General features: G+C 40.6%; 1 protein-coding gene and 1 pseudogene across 1 annotated transcript in view; one reads left to right on the forward strand and one right to left on the reverse strand.

Annotated features, from left to right (window-relative positions):
* Positions 1-26,683, forward strand: part of LOC136872395 (alpha-L-fucosidase) — an 86,394-nt gene that overhangs the window by 26,557 nt on the left and 33,154 nt on the right. The window contains exons 4-5 of the mRNA XM_067146210.2: positions 1,365-1,525; positions 24,456-24,657. Of these exons, the coding sequence (XP_067002311.2) occupies positions 1,365-1,525; positions 24,456-24,657 (363 nt within the window). The remainder of the gene's footprint in view (positions 1-1,364; positions 1,526-24,455; positions 24,658-26,683) is intronic.
* On the reverse strand, positions 14,766-15,442 carry LOC136872079 (craniofacial development protein 2-like; annotated as a pseudogene).

The following is a 26,683-nucleotide window of genomic DNA, read 5'->3' on the forward strand; positions in this document are numbered from 1 at the left end:
TGCTTCAACGCGTCTATGGGAGTGAATGTATTAATCACTGAGCTTTCCAACTGGAAAGATCAGGTTTAATCCATAGTTTAATCAGGGGCATAGCCAGGGAGGGCCTGGGAATAGAACCCTCCCCACCTACCCATATAATTTTTACAAAAAGGAAATAAACAGAAACTAACAATAAACTAAACAAACATTCAGAGACATAATTGTAAAACCAACAGATCTGTTGAATCTATTTTCTATGAAGCCTCAAAAATTAGATTTTAGATTGTAAACTGAACATACAATTCGCTGTAAAACTGTTGACCTTGACCATATTGTTCTTGTTCTGTATTTTAATGTAAGATTTTCTAGTATGCTGCAATCTGAATATCAACATAATTCACTTGTATCAGTGTTGTTTTAATGACAAGTCGTGCACCACAAACACACACAAACAACCCCCCCCTCCCCTCATTATGTTCTATCAGCATTTTGTAACTATAACCCCTCCCACCATCGGCCGATCTTGACTACGCTACTGAGTTTAATGGATATAAATCAATTATACTTATCTATTAGGCAAGTCTTGTTCAACGCAAACAGCTACTCAAATGAGTATGGAAGTATTTCCTCCATTGGTTGGTTCCTTCGGGAGTTAGGACTGATCAAGGTAAAATTCTGACCACTCTATCCCCCTCTCCTGCACTGGAAGTTAAGACTCTTTTACATACATACATTATCATTATAGACCATTATGCCTTTCAGCTTTCAGTCTGCAAGCCTCTGTGAATTTACTATCCTCTATTTGCAACTAGTGCTGTGGCCTCATTTAGTTCTATACCTCTTATCTTTAAATCATTAGAAACTGAGTCTAACCATCATCATCTTGATCTCCCTCTACTTCTCTTACCCTCCATAACAGAGTCCATTATTCTCCAAGGTAATCTATCCTCCTCCATTTGCTTCACATGACTCCACCACCGAAGCCGGTTTATGCGTACAGCTTCATCAAGTTCATTCTTAACTTAGCCTTTATCTCCTCATTCCGAGTACCCTCCTGCCATTGTACCCACCTGTTTGTACCAGCAATTATTCTTGCTACTTTCATGTCTGTCACTTCTAACTTATGAATAAGATATCCTGAGTCCACCCAGCTTTCGCTCCCGTAAAGCAAAGTTGGTCTGAAGACAGACCAATGTAAAGATAGTTTCGTCCGGGAGCTGACTTCCTTCTTACAGAATACTGTTGATAGCAACTGTGAACTCCCTGTATTAGTTTTACTACACCTTGATTCAATCTCACTTACTATATTACCATCCTGGGAGAACTCTTTTAACCATAGAAAAACATTTACTAGTATTTTGAAAACACTTCTTGATTGTTTACAGGAGATCTAGCACGTGCAATTCGAGAGAAGACAGATCTAAAATTTGGCCTCTATCATTCCTTATATGAGTGGTTTAACCCTCTGTATTTATATGATAAGGAGAATAACTATGAAACTCAACTGTTCGTGAAGCAGAAGACTATTCCTGAACTTCACGAACTGGTAAGAATAAATTATTATCTTTCATATTAATTTCACTTGAGAATGAAAATGACTTGAATAATTAGTAAGTTAGTCTCTATGAAAACCTACATTTTGGTAATATATATGATAAAAAATGAAAGGGGAACTACTGAATCTATTCAGAAAAAGTATAAACGTGAATATGAAGAATTTTCATTTTAAAAAAGCTAAAGAATGGTGAATTTTTGATGCTGTCTGAGAGAGAAAGGTTACAGTTTACCACCTTAAGTGCAGTAATAATAGCTTCTGAGATTTTGATTCAATATTACACAATAAAACTTTCACCAAAGGAACAGTATTATACAAGGTTCGAGTCATAAGTCATGGCAACTAATTTTTTTTTTTTCTTGCGAACAGGAGACAACACAGAAAATCTAAGATATGCATTTGGAAATCTAGGACATGTACTTATGCATAGTGCCTGAAGGCAAATTCTGACTTCAGGAGATTCTCGTAGGAAAGTGACAGAACACGGGCAATTGGTAAACATGGTATAGACAGCAAATACACAAGACTACGTACAAAGGACTGGTCTCTACTGGTTACAGACCTTCATATAATCACCCAAGGTTTCCACTGTGTGTTGCCAGTGGTGGGGCAGGTGCTGAATACCATTTGCTGCATGTGTATCGCTAACTCGTGCTACCTCTCTCTGAAATGCTGTTACGATGTCCTCTTTGGTAGCAAACCATTGTCCACGTAATGGCATCTTGACTTTGGGGACTAGATCATAGGCACATGGGCTCAGATCAGGCGAATAAGGCGGTTGTGGAAGAACCTCCCATCCCCACTGTTGTAAGCGACACTGAACGATGGCTGCCATATGGGCTGTCACGTTATTGTGTAGGATTATGGCGTTGTCCAAAAGATCTGAATGTTTGGTTCGCACTGCACGGCGCAATTCATACAACAAAAAGGAATTGTAATAAACTGCATTGACAGTGTGCCCCTCACGCACTGGATGACACACAAGAACACCTTGAACATCTAATTTATTTTCCGGGTTGAACCGTGTTGTACTTGTACGCATATCACGTACAGTTTGCCGACGTTTCGAATACATTGCAGTATTCATTGTCAAGGCGACTGAAATACCCCTACTCGATCCGAGGTAATCAGTCTCCCAGGCAGAGTTACACTACTAGAGTGGCCTTGATCTTGGCCTTTTATATCCTAGCCTATCTGGCTGGTGTAAGCCCTGGCTGTCTCGCGAGGCTTCTGGAAAGTTTATGTCACAGCCAGGTAGTGGGGGCTTGCCCGCGCTGTTATGTAATGGGGTTGCGGCCCGTGTGTTTATGTTGTGGTCTGTATGTCTTAAGCTATGAATGATGGGCATCCAAGAATTACTGATTTTGTATCCTTCTTCTAAATTTATGTTATTCGGATGTTTCTTGATTTCGATAGCCTCGCGGATTTTTCTTTCCAGATTCCAAGGGATAGCTGCTAGGATCTTGGTCTTGTCAAATGATATTCCGTGCCTAGTTTCGTAGGAATGCTTGGCTACTGCTGAAATATCTGTGTTTTGGTTCTTGGTGTGACGGATATGTTCTTTTAGGCGGGTGGAGATCAGATGTTTTGTCTCACCTACATAACAAGCTCCGCAGCTACATTCAATGTGATACACTCCAGGGGCCTGTAATTCTATTGTGTCTTTTACTGGTGGTAGATAACGGGCTAGCTTACGGTGAGGTTTATAGATAGTTTTTATGTTGTATTTGTCCAGTATCTTGCCGATCCTGTCTGTAGTGTTTTTAATGTATGGCAGTATCGCTGTTTTCTGGCGGGTCAGTTCTTCTTTCCCGTTGTTTTCTCCTGCGGCGGTCTTTTCTTTCTTCTCTTCTGATTTTTTAAGGACTCGTCGGATGTTATTGAGCGAGTAGCCATTTTTCCTAAGGGTTTCCGTGAGGTGTTCTTTTTCTTCCTCGAGGTGCTCTGCGTCAGATATCGCTATGGCCCTGTTTACTAGTGATGTTAGGACAGCCTGCTTTTGTGATGGGTGATGATGAGACGAGGCGTGTAGGTACCTGTCTGTGTGAGTGGGTTTCCTGTATACTGCGCGACTCAGCGTCCCATTGGGGTTACGTATTACTAGCACATCCAGGAACGGTAGTTTTCCGTCTACTTCTATTTCCATGGTGAACTGAATATTTACGTGTATGGAGTTGAGATGGTCGAGAAATAGCTGTAGGTTATTGCTCCCGTGAGGCCAGATTACAAAAGTGTCGTCTACAAAACGGAGAAAACATTTCGGTTTCAGGGCAGATGTAGCTAAGGCTTTCTGTTCGAAGTGTTCCATATACATGTTTGCTATTATTGGAGAGAGTGGCGACCCCATCGCGGCCCCTTCAGTCTGTTCGTAGAACTCCCCGTTGAAATAGAAGTAAGTGGCGCTAAGGCATTCTTTAGCTAGTGTTGACAGGTCTTCTGGAAGTTTCTGATCTAATAGCGGAAATACTTCTGTTAGCGGCACCTTGGTGAAAAGTGACGTGACGTCAAAGCTTACTAATAGGTCCGTACTTTCAATTGATTGGTCCTTAAGGAGCTGGATGAAATGTCGGGAGTCCTTCACGTACGTTTCAGTGTTTCCTGTATGTGGCTGAAGTAGTCCAGCTAGGTAGCGGGCGATCTCGTGCGTGGGAGAGCCTATAGCGCTCACGATAGGTCGCAGAGGTATGCCTTCTTTGTGGATTTTAGGCAGGCCATACAATTTTGGAGGTATCGGGTCCGAGGATATCAGTTTCTTCTGTATTTCGGCTGGGATACTGGAATTTTTTACTAGTGTGTGGAGTTTGTTCTTAATGCGGTTGGTAGGGTTCCTAATTTTCCTGTATGTAGAATCGGTGAGTAATTGTTCTATTTTCCGAGTGTAGTCTGTGCGTGTCATTATCACCGTAGCGTTGCCTTTATCTGCGGGTAGGATAATTGTTTCCGTATCTTGACGTAGTGTTTTTAGGGCATGAATTTCTTCTTTAGTCAAATTGGATGGCGGCGGCTTTGCGGATCTCAGTAGACATGATACATCCTGTCTGATCTCCTCTGCAGATTCGGTAGGAAGGTGCCGGATTGCAATTTCTACTTTGCTAATTATTTCTTCTACCGGTATACTATTCGGAGCTACTGCGTAGTTGAGTCCTTTTCTCAAGACCGAGGTAGTGGGTTCACTGAGTGGCTTATCTGTGAGGTTTACTATTACATTCTTCTTCAGTGGAGCAGGTAGTTTCGGTTTCTGTTTTTGTAAGAGGCGGTTGAATTTCTTGTTTTGCTTGGCAGTGGCTAGTTCCAGTGTACGCTGGGATTGTGTGTTGCTAATGCTGTCTAACGTGGTCCAATCATTGAGCGACAGAGTGCTGGCAAGTTGCAGGTGGAGATGAAATAATTTATTGTTGAGGTAGTCCAGAGTCTGTCTTGTGTCACTGATCCGTTCTCTGAGGAGTTTTATGCTGGTTTCGTGAAGAATACGGTCAGTCCGTCGGTTCTTGGTGTGATATTTCAGTCTCACACATGCTGGTATAATGCTGTTGTCCCTGCAGCGTTTCAGAAAGGCGAGTCGAGCCAGGTAGTTACTCATTTTCTTCCGAAGGTTGTCGAACTGCCTAGTAGCTTTGAGAATATCCTCCCCGTAAAGGTTTCGTATCTTAGAAGTGAAGCTTCCACGGTGTGAAGAATTATTTAATTTATTTTCCGGGTTGAACCGTGTTGTACTTGTACGCATATCACGTACAGTTTGCCGACGTTTCGAATACATTGCAGTATTCATTGTCAAGGCGACTGAAATACCCCTACTCGATCCGAGGTAATCAGTCTCCCAGGCAGAGTTACACTACTAGAGTGGCCTTGATCTTGGCCTTTTATATCCTAGCCTATCTGGCTGGCGTAAGCCCTGGCTGTCTCGCGAGGCTTCTGGAAAGTTTATGTCACAGCCAGGTAGTGGGGTCTGCCCGCGCTGTTATGTAATGGGGTTGCGGCCCGTGTGTTTATGTTGTGGTCTGTATGTCTTAAGCTATGAATGATGGGCATCCAAGAATTACTGATTTTGTATCCTTCTTCTAAATTTATGTTATTCGGATGTTTCTTGATTTCGATAGCCTCGCGGATTTTTCTTTCCAGATTCCAAGGGATAGCTGCTAGGATCTTGGTCTTGTCAAATGATATTCCGTGCCTAGTTTCGTAGGAATGCTTGGCTACTGCTGAAATATCTGTGTTTTGGTTCTTGGTGTGACGGATATGTTCTTTTAGGCGGGTGGAGATCAGACGTTTTGTCTCACCTACATAACAAGCTCCGCAGCTACATTCAATGTGATACACTCCAGGGGCCTGTAATTCTATTGTGTCTTTTACTGGTGGTAGATAACGGGCTAGCTTACGGTGAGGTTTATAGATAGTTTTTATGTTGTATTTGTCCAGTATCTTGCCGATCCTGTCTGTAGTGTTTTTAATGTATGGCAGTATCGCTGTTTTCTGGCGGGTCAGTTCTTCTTTCCCGTTGTTTTCTCCTGCGGCGGTCTTTTCTTTCTTCTCTTCTGATTTTTTAAGGACTCGTCGGATGTTATTGAGCGAGTAGCCATTTTTCCTAAGGGTTTCCGTGAGGTGTTCTTTTTCTTCCTCGAGGTGCTCTGCGTCAGATATCGCTATGGCCCTGTTTACTAGTGATGTTAGGACAGCCTGCTTTTGTGATGGGTGATGATGAGACGAGGCGTGTAGGTACCTGTCTGTGTGAGTGGGTTTCCTGTATACTGCGCGACTCAGCGTCCCATTGGGGTTACGTATTACTAGCACATCCAGGAACGGTAGTTTTCCGTCTACTTCTATTTCCATGGTGAACTGAATATTTACGTGTATGGAGTTGAGATGGTCGAGAAATAGCTGTAGGTTATTGCTCCCGTGAGGCCAGATTACAAAAGTGTCGTCTACAAAACGGAGAAAACATTTCGGTTTCAGGGCAGATGTAGCTAAGGCTTTCTGTTCGAAGTGTTCCATATACATGTTTGCTATTATTGGAGAGAGTGGCGACCCCATCGCGGCCCCTTCAGTCTGTTCGTAGAACTCCCTGTTGAAATAGAAGTAAGTGGCGCTAAGGCATTCTTTAGCTAGTGTTGACAGGTCTTCTGGAAGTTTCTGATCTAATAGCGGAAATACTTCTGTTAGCGGCAAGCGCGGGCAAGCCCCCACTACCTGGCTGTGACATAAACTTTCCAGAAGCCTCGCGAGACAGCCAGGGCTTACGCCAGCCAGATAGGCTAGGATATAAAAGGCCAAGATCAAGGCCACTCTAGTAGTGTAACTCTGCCTGGGAGACTGATTACCTCGGATCGAGTAGGGGTATTTCAGTCGCCTTGACAATGAATACTGCAATGTATTCGAAACGTCGGCAAACTGTACGTGATATGCGTACAAGTACAACACGGTTCAACCCGGAAAATAAATTAAATAATTCTTCACACCGTGGAAGCTTCACTTCTAAGATACGAAACCTTTACGGGGAGGATATTCTCAAAGCTACTAGGCAGTTCGACAACCTTCGGAAGAAAATGAGTAACTACCTGGCTCGACTCGCCTTTCTGAAACGCTGCAGGGACAACAGCATTATACCAGCATGTGTGAGACTGAAATATCACACCAAGAACCGACGGACTGACCGTATTCTTCACGAAACCAGCATAAAACTCCTCAGAGAACGGATCAGTGACACAAGACAGACTCTGGACTACCTCAACAATAAATTATTTCATCTCCACCTGCAACTTGCCAGCACTCTGTCGCTCAATGATTGGACCACGTTAGACAGCATTAGCAACACACAATCCCAGCGTACACTGGAACTAGCCACTGCAAAGCAAAACAAGAAATTCAACCGCCTCTTACAAAAACAGAAACCGAAACTACCTGCTCCACTGAAGAAGAATGTAATAGTAAACCTCACAGATAAGCCACTCAGTGAACCCACTACCTCGGTCTTGAGAAAAGGACTCAACTACGCAGTAGCTCCGAATAGTATACCGGTAGAAGAAATAATTAGCAAAGTAGAAATTGCAATCCGGCACCTTCCTACCGAATCTGCAGAGGAGATCAGACAGGATGTATCATGTCTACTGAGATCCGCAAAGCCGCCCCCATCCAATTTGACTAAAGAAGAAATTCATGCCCTAAAAACACTACGTCAAGATACGGAAACAATTATCCTACCCGCAGATAAAGGCAACGCTACGGTGATAATGACACGCACAGACTACACTCGGAAAATAGAACAATTACTCACCGATTCTACATACAGGAAAATTAGGAACCCTACCAACCGCATTAAGAACAAACTCCACACACTAGTAAAAAATTCCAGTATCCCAGCCGAAATACAGAAGAAACTGATATCCTCGGACCCGATACCTCCAAAATTGTATGGCCTGCCTAAAATCCACAAAGAAGGCATACCTCTGCGACCTATCGTGAGCGCTATAGGCTCTCCCACGCACGAGATCGCCCGCTACCTAGCTGGACTACTTCAGCCACATACAGGAAACACTGAAACCTACGTGAAGGACTCCCGACATTTCATCCAGCTCCTTAAGGACCAATCAATTGAAAGTACGGACCTATTAGTAAGCTTTGACGTCACGTCACTTTTCACCAAGGTGCCGCTAACAGAAGTATTTCCGCTATTAGATCAGAAACTTCCAGAAGACCTGTCAACACTAGCTAAAGAATGCCTTAGCGCCACTTACTTCTATTTCAACGGGGAGTTCTACGAACAGACTGAAGGGGCCGCGATGGGGTCGCCACTCTCTCCAATAATAGCAAACATGTATATGGAACACTTCGAACAGAAAGCCTTAGCTACATCTGCCCTGAAACCGAAATGTTTTCTCCGTTTTGTAGACGACACTTTTGTAATCTGGCCTCACAGGAGCAATAACCTACAGCTATTTCTCGACCATCTCAACTCCATACACGTAAATATTCAGTTCACCATGGAAATAGAAGTAGACGGAAAACTACCGTTCCTGGATGTGCTAGTAATACGTAACCCCAATGGGACGCTGAGTCGCGCAGTATACAGGAAACCCACTCACACAGACAGGTACCTACACGCCTCGTCTCATCATCACCCATCACAAAAGCAGGCTGTCCTAACATCACTAGTAAACAGGGCCATAGCGATATCTGACGCAGAGCACCTCGAGGAAGAAAAAGAACACCTCACGGAAACCCTTAGGAAAAATGGCTACTCGCTCAATAACATCCGACGAGTCCTTAAAAAATCAGAAGAGAAGAAAGAAAAGACCGCCGCAGGAGAAAACAACGGGAAAGAAGAACTGACCCGCCAGAAAACAGCGATACTGCCATACATTAAAAACACTACAGACAGGATCGGCAAGATACTGGACAAATACAACATAAAAACTATCTATAAACCTCACCGTAAGCTAGCCCGTTATCTACCACCAGTAAAAGACACAATAGAATTACAGGCCCCTGGAGTGTATCACATTGAATGTAGCTGCGGAGCTTGTTATGTAGGTGAGACAAAACATCTGATCTCCACCCGCCTAAAAGAACATATCCGTCACACCAAGAACCAAAACACAGATATTTCAGCAATAGCCAAGCATTCCTACGAAACTAGGCACGGAATATCATTTGACAAGACCAAGATCCTAGCAGCTATCCCTTGGAATCTGGAAAGAAAAATCCGCGAGGCTATCGAAATCAAGAAACATCCGAATAACATAAATTTAGAAGAAGGATACAAAATCAGTAATTCTTGGATGCCCATCATTCATAGCTTAAGACATACAGACCACAACATAAACACACGGGCCGCAACCCCATTACATAACAGCGCGGGCAAGCCCCCACTACCTGGCTGTGACATAAACTTTCCAGAAGCCTCGCGAGACAGCCAGGGCTTACGCCAGCCAGATAGGCTAGGATATAAAAGGCCAAGATCAAGGCCACTCTAGTATTGTAACTCTGCCTGGGAGACTGATTACCTCGGATCGAGTAGGGGTATTTCAGTCGCCTTGACAATGAATACTGCAATGTATTCGAAACGTCGGCAAACTGTACGTGATATGCGTACAAGTACAACACGGTTCAACCCGGAAAATAAATTAAATAATTCTTCACACCGTGGAAGCTTCACTTCTAAGACCTTGAACATTGTATGCCAGGAATGTCTCCACCCACCTTGCCACTGTTCACACCTAATACTTCCTGAGCTCTGCTCGGGATTGGTGTGCATTTCTGCCATGGAGAACTGCTCTTTTAATATACGATCGTTGCTCCTGCTTGTTGACTTCCATTTTGTGATGCTCTCACTCACACACTGAACTTGGGGGCATGCTTAGACCCACACTGTTGTTTACACACACCATCTAGTGGCATCATACGCAGGTACATACCATACGTTTCCAAATGCATATCTTAGATTTTCCACGTTATCTCCTGTTCGCGAGGAAAAAAAATAGTTGCCATGACTTATGACTCGACCTACGTATAGTCCGCACACCTTTTAGCGATGTTACTTTGTACGGGGTTGAGGAGTAAGGAGGGATCTCTCCCGGTTCCGGGTATACTGCCAACTGAATGGAAATGAAATCTGAATTGAATCGATAATATGATCGATCATTATGAATTTTCTAAACATGTATTATCTTACGCCAACAACTGTGTCACACATAAATTATTTAACATTATATAACATTTTTTGATGCGAACCTTGTTCCTAGCATGAATTCTATAGTTTGGCTTTGCTGTGTAAACAACAACAGCCCTAGTACATAAAGTGTACACCAGATGTCGCACTGTGAAGCATAAGCGATTTATAGTTTGTGTTTCAATGGTTGCCAATATGAATCTCGAAGATAAACAAGGTCGACCGATTCAGCACTAGGGTGTGCATGTATCAGTAAAAGGTGCGCGTACTGTACATGTATTACAATTGGGAATTATGGTGTGATTATACAGTACAATTAAAAATCATTTAGTATTTGACTACACACTAAGGAACTAACAGATACTAAAGAGACTACCAGACTGACGAATGCGTGTAACAAGCGGATGAATCATACCTCAGTGTCCATGACCTTGGCAAAAAATATACCCCTGCTACCCTTCCTCACAGCACATGCAAAATCTCCACTACTTGCTGTGGCACTGTACAAATTGGTTAGCGGCAACAAACGACATTTTGTGCGTGTTTCCACTAAAAATGTTGTTAATAATTAAAGAAAATAAAGGAAACAATTTGCTTTTCTTAATAATTCCTAGTTTCAGCCAGCCGAAATGGAATCACCCAATCACCGCTATTGTCCTTCCTTCGTACGTCTTATCATCACTACTGTTTTACTCTTCTCTATGTTTATTAGTATTTAGTATTTATTGAACTTTACAGGCATTTAGCCCAGATACATGTTCACAATGCCCGGTTACATGCAAAAACAACTTACAACGAAAAGAAAAACACGAGACTCCTTGGCCATGCCATGAGGTCCATCAGATACTCCGGAAATGTGACACTTCCTCGGGAGGGTCCCCACAGTAGTCATCCTCAGTCCCTGCATGCCACGTCCATCGTCTCCACTGGATATTAAGAAAATAAGATTTAAAAAATTTAAAAAAATTAATCATATGCCCTACTACTACTGTCTGGCCATGTCATCATGCCTGGTGAGAAAAAGGGCACCCTTCCAGTGATGACACGACTGGCCCTATCCGTGGGTGCCAAAAGGAAGGCCCCAACATCCCCTACCAGTTGACAGTGCAGATTTCTCACCATTCCATTTGCGGCCGGCCACATGAGGTGGAAACTGATCTCTCTGTATCACTCTGTCATCTGCAAACAGTAGGGCCTTTGCTATGCCATCCTATCTTCTGTTTTCCTGTATACACTTGTGGATTTCATCAATGTGTGGGGGACATTACACTTCCCTGCCTAAGACCTGTTTCCACATCAAAAACCATGTTGTTTCACTGAATCAGTGACTATGTGGGTTGGGTCATTTAGTTGTGAGCTTGCATCCAGGAGATAGTGGGTTCGAACCTCACTGTCATTTTCACAACAGGAAAATGCTGCGGCTGTACCTTAATTCAGGTTATGGTTGCTTTCTTCCCAATCCTAGCCCTCTTTTATCTCCCATCATTGCCATAAAATCTGTCTGTGTTGATGGAACATAAAGCAAATAGTAAAAATAGGAAACCAACAAATATTTTGTTTGTCCTGTCTTGGTCTTTACACTACTAACACATTTTTGTACGAAGCTTTTGCCGTTTGCACTTCTGTTCTGTCTACCAGTACTTTTCTCCATCACAAATCAACTGCCTTGGTACACTTCTCGAGTTCTATAAATGTCATCAGCAAATCTTTCTCAAACTTCCATCCTTTGCTTGAAGATCTGTGCTTGGTGATCTGTTTTCTTAAAGTCATATTGTTCTTCAATTTTCTTTTCTAATTTCCAATTTCATTTCAGTCTTTCTTCCTAAATCCTCTTGAATATCTTGGCTACATTGAAATAAAGGTGGTTCCTCTGTAGTTGTTACATTCCTTCTTATCACCTTCCCTGAATAAAGGGTTCATTAGACCCTTACCCCAATCTTCTGGGCTTGTTCTTTTCTTCTGTACTGCTCTAAGTAGTCTATACAACCATTGTACTCTTACTAGGTCTGCTTCCTTTATCATCTCTGTAGTTACCTCATCCATTCCAGATGCTTTGCCAAACTTCATCATCCACACAGCACCTTCTACTGTAATTCTAGCATAAATATGTCTTTCTCTTGATTTTCTTAAACCTTTTTTTCATCATGCTCCCTTTCAACAGCTAATTCTTCTTCTTGAATTATCGATCCTAAAATTGGTTTGTGGTGGTGCAAGCAGCTCTCCACTGTTCTGTCTTGGGCTAATGTCTATGCTGTTTGAGATGAAGAGGTTACACCTCTATTAAAGGCATTCTTAGCCTGGTGTATTCAGCTTAAATTTCAGTCTGACATCCCATCTTATATCACCCTGCTTCCGAGATTTGTGAAAGTCTCCACATTCTCCAGCTGCTCCTTATCCAGCATGCAGTTCCTGTGTGTGTTGTGTCTGCTTCCTGTTAGTATTTTTTTTTTTTTTTTTTTTTTTTTTTACAATTTGTTTTACATCACACCGATACAGATAGGTCTTATGGTGACAATGGGATGGGAAAGGCCTAGGAGTGGGAAGGAAGCGGCCATGGCCATAATTAAGGTAGAGCCCTAGTATTTGCCTGGTGTGAAAATGGGAAATCATGGAAAACCATCTTCAGGACTGCCGACAGTAGGGTTCGAACCCACAATCTCCTAGATGCAAGCTCACAGCTGCACGCCCCTAACTGCATGGCCAACTTGTTTGGCTAATTGTATTTTGGTCTTGGTTTTGCTTATTTTCATGTTAAAGACTTTAAAGGAAGCCTCCATCTCCTATAGGATCGCTATCACTTCCTGTTCACTTTCAGTCAACACAGCGATGTCATCTACAGTTCTCAGTCAGGTACTTTCTTTCTCACTCCTCCCCTTTCCCCCAGTCTACCCTGCCATGGCCTTTTGGATTTTATCACTGAACAAATAATGGGAGACTGGGCAACCTTGTTCCACTCCTTATTTTATGATGGCTTCCTCCTAAATATTCATCACACCTCACCACAGCTACCTCATACCTGTACAGCTCCTGTATTATTCTCCTGTCCTTGTATTTTACACCCACTCCCTTCAAAATCATGAACAGCTCCTTCCAGTTAACTTAATCAAATGCCTTTTGTCAGACTCCATGGTTGGCATGCTGGCCTTTGGTCACAGGGATCCCAGGTTCAATATCCAGCAGGGTCAGAAATTATAAACATAATTGGTTAATTCCACTGGGATGGGGGCTGGGTGTATGTGTCGTTTTCATCATAATTTCATCCTCATCATGGCGTGTGGGTCGCCTACGGGCTTCATATCAAAAGACCTGCACCAAGCGAGCCGAACTTGTCATTGTGCACTCCCGGCACTAAAAGCCATACGCCATTTCATTTTTTACAGATTGACAAAGGCAATGTATGTATCCTGATCTTTCCTCAGTTACTTTTCAAGAATCATTCTTAGACCTAAAATTCCTTCTCAAGTTTCCCTACCTTCCTGATTTTCCATAAGTACTGCAACTACATTCTTTACAATTCTTCACAGAATTATTGTAGTAAGCAGTTTGCATGCATGAGTTACAAGGTTTGTTGTCCAGTAATGATCACACTTATTTGCTGTCACCTTTTTGGGAAGTGGGATTATAACACATTTTTGTAGTCTGACAGAAGATGTCCTTTTTCATAGATATTTTTCACTAGGTTGAACAATTGTTAATGAACCTTGTCACCAGCAAAATTCAAGAGTTCTACTACTAACTCATCAATGCCTGAAGCCCTTCCATCTCATAGCCAACTCAAATTCATCTTGAAGTATGCAATCATCTCTTTCGTTAACATCCATCACTTCCTCGTTTTCCATATCCCACTCTTGATTGCTGTTCTGTCTTTCACCATACAGTTTCTCAGTTTGCCACATCAGTTTGCTCAAACAGTAACAAACCTTCCTTGATCTCTATTCCATTGCACATTATTTTGCGACATCCAAAGAACATTTTTACTTCCTTGTTGGCTCTTTCCATTTTCTATTCCATGATTAGGTCATCTACTTCTTTACATGCATCATCCAGGAATTTGTTTCTGGGATTTTTATTTTTTAATTCTGAGTTGATCTCATTCCTAAGTTCTTTGTATTGTCTTCTTAAATCTTCAGATATGTCCAATTTGAGCATCATTTCTTCTTTCTATTTTTCCTATTATTTTTTCAGTTCTCCATTATCTCCTTTTCTGTGCTTTCTGCTTCCCGAGTATTTCTTGCACCAGCTCTCAAATGTCCTTTTTCCAAAACTCCCCACTTTTCCTCAATGCTCTCCAATTATTGATCTATTGTAGCTGAATTTGTCCTTTCTTAGTATACCTAATTCAACATAATCAATCTTCAGCTTCCTTAGATCCCATCTCTGTTTGACGTTCTTATGCAAATTCTTGCATTCACTTAAAAGTAAATTGTGATCACTGTCGATGTCATGGCCGGGATAGCTTCTGCAGTCCTTCACATCATTTCTAAACTTCTGTTTGACTAAAATATGGTCTATCTGGTATTGCCTGAGGTCCCCTGGAGCTTTTCATGTACGTTGCCTTTGTGGATAGTATTAGAACCATGTTTGATGCACTATCAGATGATGCTGAGTGCAGAATTGTACCACAGAGTCTTGTCTCTTATTTCTTTCACCAAGTCCATAAGGAGCAGCTGCATGCCCGTCAATTCCCTCTCCAGCCGTAGCATTTCAGTCACCCATAATGATAAGGTTATCCTCTCCCTTTATTCCTTTTAGAAGGGCATCATTATCCTCATAAACTTTTTCTACCTCATCATCATTGTACACTTATACTATGATAGTCTTGTTCGGTTTGGTACTAAGTTTGACTAGAATGATACATCCATTCAGTTGTACATACCACTCCACTCCACTCCACTCTTCTTCCAAACTCTTTGTTCAGTTCAGAGCAATGCCCACTTCTCCCATTCCCGGTCCATCTCTATGCAGCTTGTGCGGATTACCCGGTAATCCCCAATCCAGAAGTCTCCATTGTCAGGCCATCTCATCTCACTCATTCCCAACACATCTAATTTAATTCTTTCCATCTCCATCTTGAGGTTTCCGAGTTTGCCACACTATAGTAATGTTTGGATATTTCAAGTCCCAATTCTCCTTTTTGTTCTCATCTTCAATTTTGCCAAGGCAACATCCCCTACAGTCCCCACCCAGAGATCTAACTGGGGGACTATATTACCTCTGGAATACCTTTGTACAAGAGTTTGCTTCATTGTATACTGTAAAATTTGACATCTTGTCACAAGATTTTTCTAACATTATAAGTAAGTGGAAATTAATGAAATCCTACTTGGAATGCAACTCAGAGGAGAAATGTGTTCATTGCAATGTCCAGGAACCCACCAAACCACCCCCAGCGGTACATTTACTTTTATAACCCAATAAAGAGCATTACACGCCATTTTTATTGCTGAAGTAGCTACTTGCATTTCTATTGGCCAGTGTAATATGGCTAGGGACATTATTCCCGTCAATTACGATAATGAGATTCTGTCACCAATCCCGGCACAATAAAAGCAGAAGTAAAAGGAACATTGGAAGGAAACAATGTAATTCACCATTCCAACCACTAGGCCACATAGAATATGTCCTTGTCCATGGCCCTGCCCTAACCAGTCCAGACCAATGGTGTTTCCACAGGAAACTAGAGACATAAGGCCACTTCGCGGCTCTAACCTGGAGGCTTACGCTTCCAGACCCCCTTTGCTTGTCTCTATATCACTGGTCTTGTCCAGGCTCTATCTTAACCGTCTGCATGGCAAGACACTCGTCCAGGCCCTACGCTAACCATCCTCTTGGCAAAAAAAAAAACGGGCCCTACCCTAACCAGTTCAGACCAAAGGCCTTTCCACAGGAAACTAGAGGCCTAAGGCCACTTCGCGGCTCTAACCTGGGGGCTTATGTCCCCAAACTCCCTTTGCTTGTCCCCATATCACTGGTCTTGTCCAGGCCCTGTCCTAACTGTCCACATGGCAAGAAAAATATTTTAATTCCTATTAAAACAATAATCACCACCACCACCCATTAGTTTTCAGAGTGAAGTAACAGCTAACAAATGTTAACCTGCCAATCAGAACCCAAACAAATCCGTCTCCACACCCATAATCTCTAACCGTAAATTTTCTCAGATCTGGTATCCAAATTGCAGCTGTCCCAAGGTTGTCTGCGAACCAACCTGGGTGATCCCTGTCATGATGCTGTTCACTGAGTAATAGCAGATCTGCTCCTTCCTCAAAGGTCAGCTGAGTCAAAAGATTGTTTGCTGTCCAACTTCTGTGCACATTTGCCTGAATAATTCGTATCATTTGTTTTTGATTTTAACCTCCTCAATCGCTTGACAAAATACAATGCAGGCACCTGAGCCAGGAATGTGATTTTGTTTCTTCTCTTCTACGCTCCTGTTTGTACAAATTACACATCGTGGATTTGCTTTGCAGCCTGCTGCCTTGTGTCCAGTTTCTCCACACTTGAAGCAAAGTTTACTTCTGTCTGGGCCTTTGTAGATACACGCATGATGCCCGTAAGAAAGACATCGAAAGCAATGGGGTAACACGATTCTTTTTCGAATCCTGCATCAGAGCCATCCTACTTTAATTAGACCAGCTTCCAGAAGTTTCATAGCTGCTTTGTCTTCCAGCTCTACCATGGCGACTTTTTGCCCCCTGCTGTTCAGTTTTGTGACTTTAAAATTTTTATCTCTCCGTTGAAATTCTCCAAATCCCACCTTACAGCATATACTACATCCACAGCAGTGGTAACATCATCCATATCCCAAATTTCCAGTGTTTTTTTGGGGATCAGAGCTTTCACTTCACCATCTTGTCCAATGACATCTCTCAAAGATTTACTAAAGATGTTCCTGTTCTCATTTTGCGTGGTTTTATTAAAGTCCAAAAGAACAGCGCCCACGCTTGTTTCATGAATTGACCGAATATCTGTCCTTCCAGCTTCACTTTACTCCAGATTTCTCTCAAAACATCCATATAAGTCTTACCATTCATTGGTGTGAATAATAATAATAATAATAATAATAATAATAATAATAATAATAATAATAATAATAATAATAATAATAATAATAATAATAATAATAATAATAATAATAATAATAATATATATTTATTTTTTTTACGAGGGATTGTGGAAAATCTTCAAAAAGACACTTGTGAAGGGTCCGCACTCCACAAGTGTGTGGGATTCTTACCCACTAAAAACCACATACCCTTTTCCCACGATGTGAGTCATCACCCCGGAACCGCTCTCGCATTACTTCAGGGTGATATCGTGCTTTGTCTTTCAGACGTCTTCTTTCTTCATTTCTTCTTTACGAACGTTCGTATGCTTCCAAATCCTTCTTCTTCTGACGAAGGATGTCCTCCACATGTACTGCCACGCGATCCCAGGATTCCTGGTTTCGCAGCATCACCGAAATAACATTATCTGTTGTCAATTCTCCTAGTTCAGTTTCCACACATCTTCTCTGAATTGTCCAATGGCCGCATACAAAAAAGGTGTGATATATGTCGTCAATATCATCGCAGTATATGCATGCTGCGTCACTCGCTCTGCCCACTTTATGCAGGAATTTCCGGAAATATCCATGTCCTGTTAGAAGCTGCGTGAGGTAGTAATTTACTTCACCATGGACCCTTTCAACCCAGATATCCAAGCGTGGTATCAGTCGCTTGGTCCATTTGCCTCGAGGGTCACTTTCCCATCTGAGTTGCCATCGCCTCATCAGTTGACTGAAGGCGCGCTTCTTTGCACATTTCTTTCCCAGCTCTCCTTTGGTACGCCAGATTTCATGCCGCTCCAATGCAAGTAGGTCTATTGGGGCTATTGCTGCCACCGTGAGGATTGCCGGTTCGGAAACAGTGCGGTATGCACATGCAATATGTAAAGCCGCTCTTCGTTGTACGGCAGCTATCCTTCTCCGATACCAAGCAAATCTCAAGGATTCAGCCCAGATTTCAGAACCATATAGAAGCACTGACTGAACCGTCGACATGAGAAGACGTCGTTTACTGGATTTCGGACCTTTAATATTTCCCATTAGTCTGCTAAGTGCAGTCATGTATTTTACTGCCTTGTCTGTCACTCTCTGAATATGAGTCCAGAATGTGAGCTTGGAGTCAAGTGTCACTCCTAGATATTTTGTGCTCGCAGATGTTTCTATCACTAACTCTCCAACAGTCATTGGTACAAGAGTTTCGATCCTTTTCCTCGTCAGAAGAACTATCTCCGTTTTGTGTTCGGCTAATGTTAAACTGTGGCTCATCATCCATTCTTTTATGCGCCGCATCACCTGGTTCAGTTTAATTTGAGCCATTTCAACATTACGAGCTACTATCAAGGGGGCCACATCATCAGCGTAGCCCACAAGCTTCGTGTCCTCTGGCATCTCCAAACGTAACAAGCCATCATACATTATGTTCCAAAGATCTGGACCAAGGATCGATCCCTGCGCTGCACCAGCCGTCAGACGCTTTGTCTTTTCCCCATCTTCCGTATCATACAACAGAGTGCGATCTTTGAAGTTATCTCTCATTATGCGCATAAGATGTTGTGGTAGCTTGAAAGTTTCTTCAAGAGCTACCAACATGTCGCTCCATCTTGCCGAATTGAAGGCATTCTTCACATCAATAATAATAATAATAATAATAATAATAATAATAATAATAATAATAATAATAATAATAATAATAATATAATAATAACAATAACAATAACAATAACAATAATAATAATAATAATAATAATAATAATACAGTGGACTCTTTTTAATTTGAACTCCAAGGGGAATCGGATAAAGTTTGAATTATCTAAGATTCAGATTAATTAAAAATGACTATTTTAATGAAAATATAGTACAGTACTGTATAAATACGACGGTAATCTCATAATTAAAGTCTCGTATTTTTTTATAAATACAGAACTCTGTTCGTGTGCTGTTAGTCACAATATTGTGAAGAGTGTTTCCCACACTCGCATATAAACATACAGAGGCTGCGCTGAAGCACTCAGTCTTGGCTTGGCAGCCGTTGAGAATGGAGCTCCCGTTGGATGTTACCGCCAAGTGCAAAGTGCGCGCAGTTATTCCGTTTTTTTTAATGCAAAAGGTACTGAACTGATTGAAATCCATTGCCAATTGACGGAAGTTTATGGTGCGTCCTGCATGGATTTCAAAAATGTTCATAAGTGGTGTAGAGAGTTTGCAGCCGTTTGGACTGAAATTCTCGATGAACAAAGGAGCAGGAGACCATCAATTTCCGTTGAGAGAGTCATGAAGGTTGAGCAAATCATGCGTGAGGGTCGGCGGATCACCCTGGATGATCTCTGCACTTCAGTTCCTGAGGTTTCCCGAAGCGCCGCTCGCAGAATTTTAACAAGAGTTGAAATACCGGAAGGTGTGCACAAGATGAGTGCCACGCATGCTGACTGAAGACCACATGCGGCAACGAGTTGACTCTTCCCACGCATTTCTTCAACGCTTTTCAGCCTAACAGGACAACGGTTTTGGACTTATTTGTCATGGGTGCCGAAACCTAGGCGTTCCACTTTATACCAGAGATCAAGCTACAATCACGCCAGTGGCGGCATCCCTCTTCACCAAAGCCACGGAAATTTAAGCAAACACAGTCTGCCTGTAAAGTCATGACAACTGTGTTTTGGGATCGAAAAGGGGTATTGTTGGTTGACTTTATGCCTGCTGGGGCCACAATTAATGCTGACAGGTACTGTAAGACCCTGAAAAAACTCAGATGGGCAATTCAGAACCGGAGAAGAGGAATGTTAAGCAAGGGCGTAAACATTCACCATGACAACGCTCGCCCGCACGTTGCCCGACAAATCCTAGCTCTCCTGCAACAATTTCAGTGGAACATCATCACCCACCCACCCTATAGTCCCAACATGGCACCCAGAGACTATCATTTGTTCCCTAAGAACGTTTGGCTGGAAAAGGATTCAGCACCGACGATGAGGTGAACAGCATGGCAGCAAGCTGGTATGATATGGGCATACAGAAACTGTCATAGGGTCTACAAAAATGCATCGACCGAAATGGTGATTATGTAGTAAAGTAGCTAAATGTTCAAGCTGTAAAATGATGTAAACCATTGTGGAAATAAACAGGTCTATGTCTTTATAAAGAAACAGGAGACCTTATTTTTGGGATTACCTTCGTACATAAAAAGAATTAATCGTAAGTACAGTAATGTATAATTACATAAATTTAATTCATTGTAAAGAACAATTATTTAAAGTATTATGCATTCTACTGTACTTTAACAGCTGCCATAGCATGTTCATAGATAAATGTTTTCACATGAAACTGAAAATGTATTGTATAAACACTAGTAAAACAACAGCATTTACAGCATTTACATAAAATTTAGCAGATGTAACAAATACACTAATTCCATTGTTCACGTACAAGTAGCATCTAACAGAGCAATTTTAGTTTGCTTCGTGACATTATCCAGGATTTTCATAACAACCTGCCGTTGATAAAAATGTTTAACATTTTTTATTACTCCTTGATACATTGGCTGCACAACTATCCTAATGCTCTTGAGTTTAGGAGTGTTGTTATGAGCTGTGCAGTGATCAGCAAAGAGCAAAATGTTTTTGTCAGCTATATACATTTTTTTATCCAGCACCAGAAGCTAATTTTTAAAAGTTCACGGGTTATCCAGGCTTTTTTGTTTGCCTTTTGGTGTAGTGTAGTGTACTGTACTGGAAGACTTTTAACAGCTTTAAAACATCCTGGGAATTATTTGATGGCTTCAATATGTGGAACTATTACAGAATGAACTTGTGATAAAATCCTGACTTCAAATTATCCAAATTTAAGCTTCAAAAATACTAATTAAATGGTATTTTCTTGCACTGATTACAATATGAATTTCAAGGGGAATAAACTTTTATTTGAATTATCCAATTTTAAAATTTTTCAATGTCAAATTAACCAGAGTCCACTGTAATAATAAATGCAATAATGTAGTATAATTTATTAATAAATTAATAATACATTAATATTATTATTATTGTTGTTGTTCAATTCAATTCAATCACTACTGATCTGCATTTAGGGCAGTCGCCCTGGTGGCAGATTCCCTATCTGTTGTTTTCCTAGCCTTTTCTTAAATGATTGCAAAGAAATTGGAAATTTATTGAACATCTCCCTTGGTAAGTTATTCCAATCCCTAACTCCCCTTCCTATAAACGAATATTTGCGCCAATTTGTCCTCTTGAATTCCAACTTTATCTTCATATTGTGATCTTTCCTACTTTTAAAGACACCATCCAAACTTATTCGTCTACTGATGTCCTCCCACGCCATCTCTCCACTGACAGCTCAGAACATACCACTCAGTCGAGCAGCTCATCTCTTTTCTCCCAAGTCTTCCCAGCCCAAACTTTGCAACATTTTTGTAACGCTACTCTTTTGTTGGAAATCACACAGAACAAATCGAGCTGCTTTTCTTTGGATTTTTTCCAGTTCCTGAATCAAGTAATCCTGGTAAGGGTCCCATACACTGGAACCATACTCAAGATGAGGTCTCACCAGAGACAAATATGCTCTCTCCTTTACATCCTTACTACAACCCCTAAATACTCTCATAACCATGTGCAGAGATCTGTACCCTTTATTTACAATCATATTTATGTGATTTCCCCAATGAAGATCTTTCCTTATATTTATACCTAGGTATTTACAATGATCCCCAAAGGGAACTTTCACCCCATCAATGCAGTAATTAAAACTGAGAGGACTTTCCTATTTGTGAAACTCACAACCTGACTTTTATCCCTGTTTATCATCATACCATTGCCTACTGTCCATCTCACAACATTATCGAGGTCATTTTGCAGTTGCTCACAATCTTGTAACTTATTTATTACTCTGTACAGAATAACATCATTCTGCAAAAAGCCTTATCTCTGATTTCACTTCTTTACACATATCATTGATATATATAAGAAAACATAAAGGTCCAATAATACTGCCTTGAGGAATTCCCCTCTTAATTTTTACAGGGACAGATAAAGCTTCACCTACTCTAATTCTCTGAGTTCTATTTTCTAGAAACAGAACCACCCATTCAGTCACTCTTTTGTCAAGTCCAATTGCACTCATTTTTGCCAGTAGTCTCCCATGATCTACCCTATCAAATGCCTTAGATTAGTCAATCGCAATACAGTCCAATTGACCTCCTGAATCCAGGATATCTGCTATATCTTGCTGGAATCGTACAAGTTGGGCTTCAGTGGAATAACCTTTCCTAAACCCAAACTGCCTTCTGTCAAACCATTTATTAACTTTGCAAACATGTCTTATATAATCAGACAGAATGCTTTCCCAAAGCTTACATACAATGCATGTCAAACTGACTGGCCTGTAATTTTCAGCTTTATGTCTATCACCCTTTCCTTTATATACAGGGGCTAATATAGCAACTCTCCATTCATTTGGTAAAGTTCCTGCATGCAAACGAAAATCAAATAAGTACTTCAGATATGGTACTATATCCCAACTCATTGTCTTTAGTATATCCTCTGAAACCTTATCAATTCCAGCAAATAATGCCAGTTTAAACCTCTAAGGATGCTGTTAGTGCTTTCTTAGGAACTACAGCATACTTTTCTAAGAATTTGATACTTACTTTCAATAGTTACTCATGACACTTAAAAAAGCCATTGGGTTTACTCACGTATTATGGATGTTTTGTATGCAAGTGTCTTGTAAGTTTTATAGGTTTCAAACTATCATTGGCTAAAATATTCAAAGAACATACTGTGGTCATTCCTGACTATGCACAAGAATGTTACAAAACCTAGTTTTAGATAATTGTCTAGATATTTGCGCGCTTGTTGTTGTTGTTGTTGTTGTTGCTGTTGAATCATTAACCGTACCAGCGAGAGCTGACGTAGATATGGAAGGCAAACACACGACTAAATTCACATCCTGTTCTTTATTTCGTATTTTCGTGAGAAAACAGGTATCCAACAAAATACTTTCTTGGGATTGCTTTTTACCACTGTAAATCAGCCACTTGTCCATGATTATGATGATACATCTATACATTAAATGAGTTTACTAAAAACAGCTTTGGCAAATCCATCTGTCCGTTCTACTGGACTGGCTTGCTTCATTTTTGTTTTACTCTCTTTGGAATCACCTGCCAGTGAATCATGAGACATTAATAGGTCTCTAAGTTCAGCCAACTTTGAGTAATCATAAAATGAAATCATTAAATGATCATTCCAGTAATTGCAGGCGAAGGCTTACCCTAACCCACAATGCATTGACGTGGCCACTCCGCTGGGTATAGGAATACATAAAAGGATCAGTTGATTTTAGTTCCGTGTGCCTTTGTTTGGGAGGAGCATCAAGTTTAAGTTTTTTTTTACTCCAAAGGTATAAAAGTACCTAAATAAAGGCCTGCTTATGCATATGTATTTTCAGTCCTCAGCTCTAAGGTGGTTGGATTCTCAACAGTTCTGCCATCAACTGTCATAGATAGCCTAGGCATCGCTGAAGAGACATACTAGGAAATGAGGAGTGTGGTAGTTTCCCATTGTTTTCCTCACTGAGCCAGAAGTTGCTATTGCATATCAATCTGCCAATCCCACTGAAATGCATGCACCAACCAACCCTATGAGCAACATTTTCACACCATTCATAGCAAGGACTGGCTGCATAAGGAATGATATCACTAGCATCGCTCATACCTCAGTCACTTTCATGTCGTCAAAGCCAAGGATAAGACAGAGACAGATCAAATAAAGTGACAAAATTGCTCTAGTCTACACCAGAAGACATAGTGCACTGGAAACACTAGGTCCTGCCAGCAAAGGCAAGCTTATACATATACATCGTAAATTATAATAATTGAAGTCATTGTTTAGGTGATGAAATGAAATCCTTATCATATTAATTTTCTTCTCAATTTAAAAAAAATATTATAGTTTCTATTGCCAGTAATATGTGTTAAGAGTTTATTTATTAGAGCAGATATTTTTGTGTTTGTATGTGTTTCATATTTAAAAGTATTTGATGGTTTGTTTATTAATCTTCTTTTTCTTCTTATGCTCTTTTACTTCCTTTTTTCTTTCTTTTTGATTGTAAATTTTTGAAATTTAATGTGAAGAAATCAAATTTTGATTTTTATGGAAGGATATACTGGTTTATCTTAGTTATTGGAACTTAATTTTTCACAGGTTATGGAATACAAGCCAGAAGTAATTTGGTCAGATGGAGAATGGGAAGCAAATGATGATTACTGGACTGCTAAGGAATTCCTTGCTTGGCTTTACAGTGAGAGTCCTGTCAATGATACAGTTGTTGTAAATGATCGATGGGGAAAAAATATACTCTGTAAACATGGTGACTTTTTTACCTGCTCTGATCGTTACAATCCAGGTAAGAAACAAACTTTGCATTATAGTTATATAGTATTTGTTTAAACTAGATTGTTAAAAAGGAGACCATTCACCCACATTGAGTTGTTCACCTTGTTGGTAATTTATTGAAACATTGAAATGATATGACATGGTTATTATTTATTAGTGATTGAAGCCTACTAGGGAGCACATATGACTAGTTCTTTTTGGATGCTCACTTTCGTTCACAATACCTCTTGAGTCCTACCATTAATTTGTCATTTCTTTCCTGTGAAAGAGGTTTGTGAGATTTAACAACCTTTGGTAGAGGAGACCCAAATTTACCAATTTAAAAAATTTGGGGTGGTCTGAGACATCAGTAACAGAAATCAAAGAGGAAGCTAAGTCTCTTTTACTTCATGTAGCTACATACTTCCGGTCATGTAGCTTTTGATGAGTGAAAGGGTTTTCTTTGTAAGCCTGCTGTTGTCCATTCTCAGAAGGTACCTGTAAAACGTCAGCCACGTATGTCACATGCTAGTTGGTCCAGTTCAGAGTTCACTTCCAGTCGGTAGGTTCCATCCAGGAGCACTCTTGGCCCATGAATTTTCCGGAGGATATGTCTTTTGACTTTTTCCAGGTCGTCCATGGTGCCTTTCCTGTCAATTAGTTAGGTCTCAGCAGCATATAAGAACTGGGTTCTGACAACAATTTTGTGAAGGCATATTTTGGCGTTCTTCGAAATGCACTTTTTGTTGTAACATTTTTGCAACAGTTGGTATGCTGCATTGAGTCTGGCACATCTGTCTAAGATGGGGTGGATCCATTCACCAAGATACCGGAATCGATTATTTTTCCAATCTTTCCATAGATGGTCGTCAAAGGGACATGGTAATATGTGACATACTAAATATTAATGTATCTAATGCCAAAGGGAGTTCTAACTCTATGGCTTATTTCAATTGTTGATTGCTGATTAATTTTAAAAGCTAGAGGTATAGGCCCTAAGTAATCATCAGTCCTATGTACTTACATGTGTTTGAAAAAAAAACTGTGGTGTGTGGGAAAGTTGGAGGTAACTATAATTGAGGAATTTGCTGCAAGATCTGATTAAGGAGCTTTTCCATACCTTTGATCATTGATCCCCTCTTATTGCTGCTATATATGTAAACAAATATTTTTAACTATACAATTCTACTAATAATATAGATTGTGGAATGGAACATTATAGTTGCTGATCATTTACGAGCAAGTCTGGATCTATGGACTGCAAAACACTACACTATGGTTGTGGGTGTGTTTGAGACCCCAACGCATAATATGGGAGGTTAATATCAATGACTTTTGATTAGCTTGAATTTTTAATGCCTGTTTTTCCAGATGGCAGATGGTAGGTTGATCATTCTGGAGTTCACATCAATTGTTTTGTGATAGTTTCACTGTTTTTCCTGGATAATAGGCTGTATGCTGGCCATTCTGGATGTAAAATAAACTTCTCTATTTTTCATTCCTGTTCTATGAAATTTCATGTAGTATTTGTTATAAGTAAAAGTGTATCTCTGTAAAGCTACATCAGAAAAAAAAAGTGGGACAGTTAATAGACATAAAAGGAGTCAAAAATCAAGAAATTCAACAAGAAAATATGATTTTGACTGGTCTGTGCAAGGATACTTCTTTTGTCTGTAGAAGTGAGTTTCATTATAATATTTGCTGAAATTTTCGTTATTGCCGGTAGGTATTTGTTAATGTTCTCCAACTTTTAGAGGAATCCTGTGTTGGGATAAAATAAACACAGTATTTCACAACACAGAAAAAAGTTCTTCCAGTGTAAGGGGCCTACTATTAATTTTGGCAAGGGTGTCGGTGCAACATAAAACCAATAGCAAAAAAAAAAAAAAAAAAAAAAAAAAAGATGGCAAGGGGGCCAAAATCTTACAGATCTGGCACTGTTCAGGGGGTTATTGCAAGAAGCTGGTAGAATGCATTATGTTCAGTGGCTAGTGAAAAAAAAAAAAGATATCCAATCACTTCTTCAATACATTGAATCTAGACACAAAATTTGCTCC

This window comes from Anabrus simplex, chromosome 4 (assembly GCF_040414725.1).
Source record: "Anabrus simplex isolate iqAnaSimp1 chromosome 4, ASM4041472v1, whole genome shotgun sequence".
Taxonomy (NCBI): Eukaryota; Metazoa; Arthropoda; class Insecta; order Orthoptera; family Tettigoniidae; genus Anabrus; species Anabrus simplex.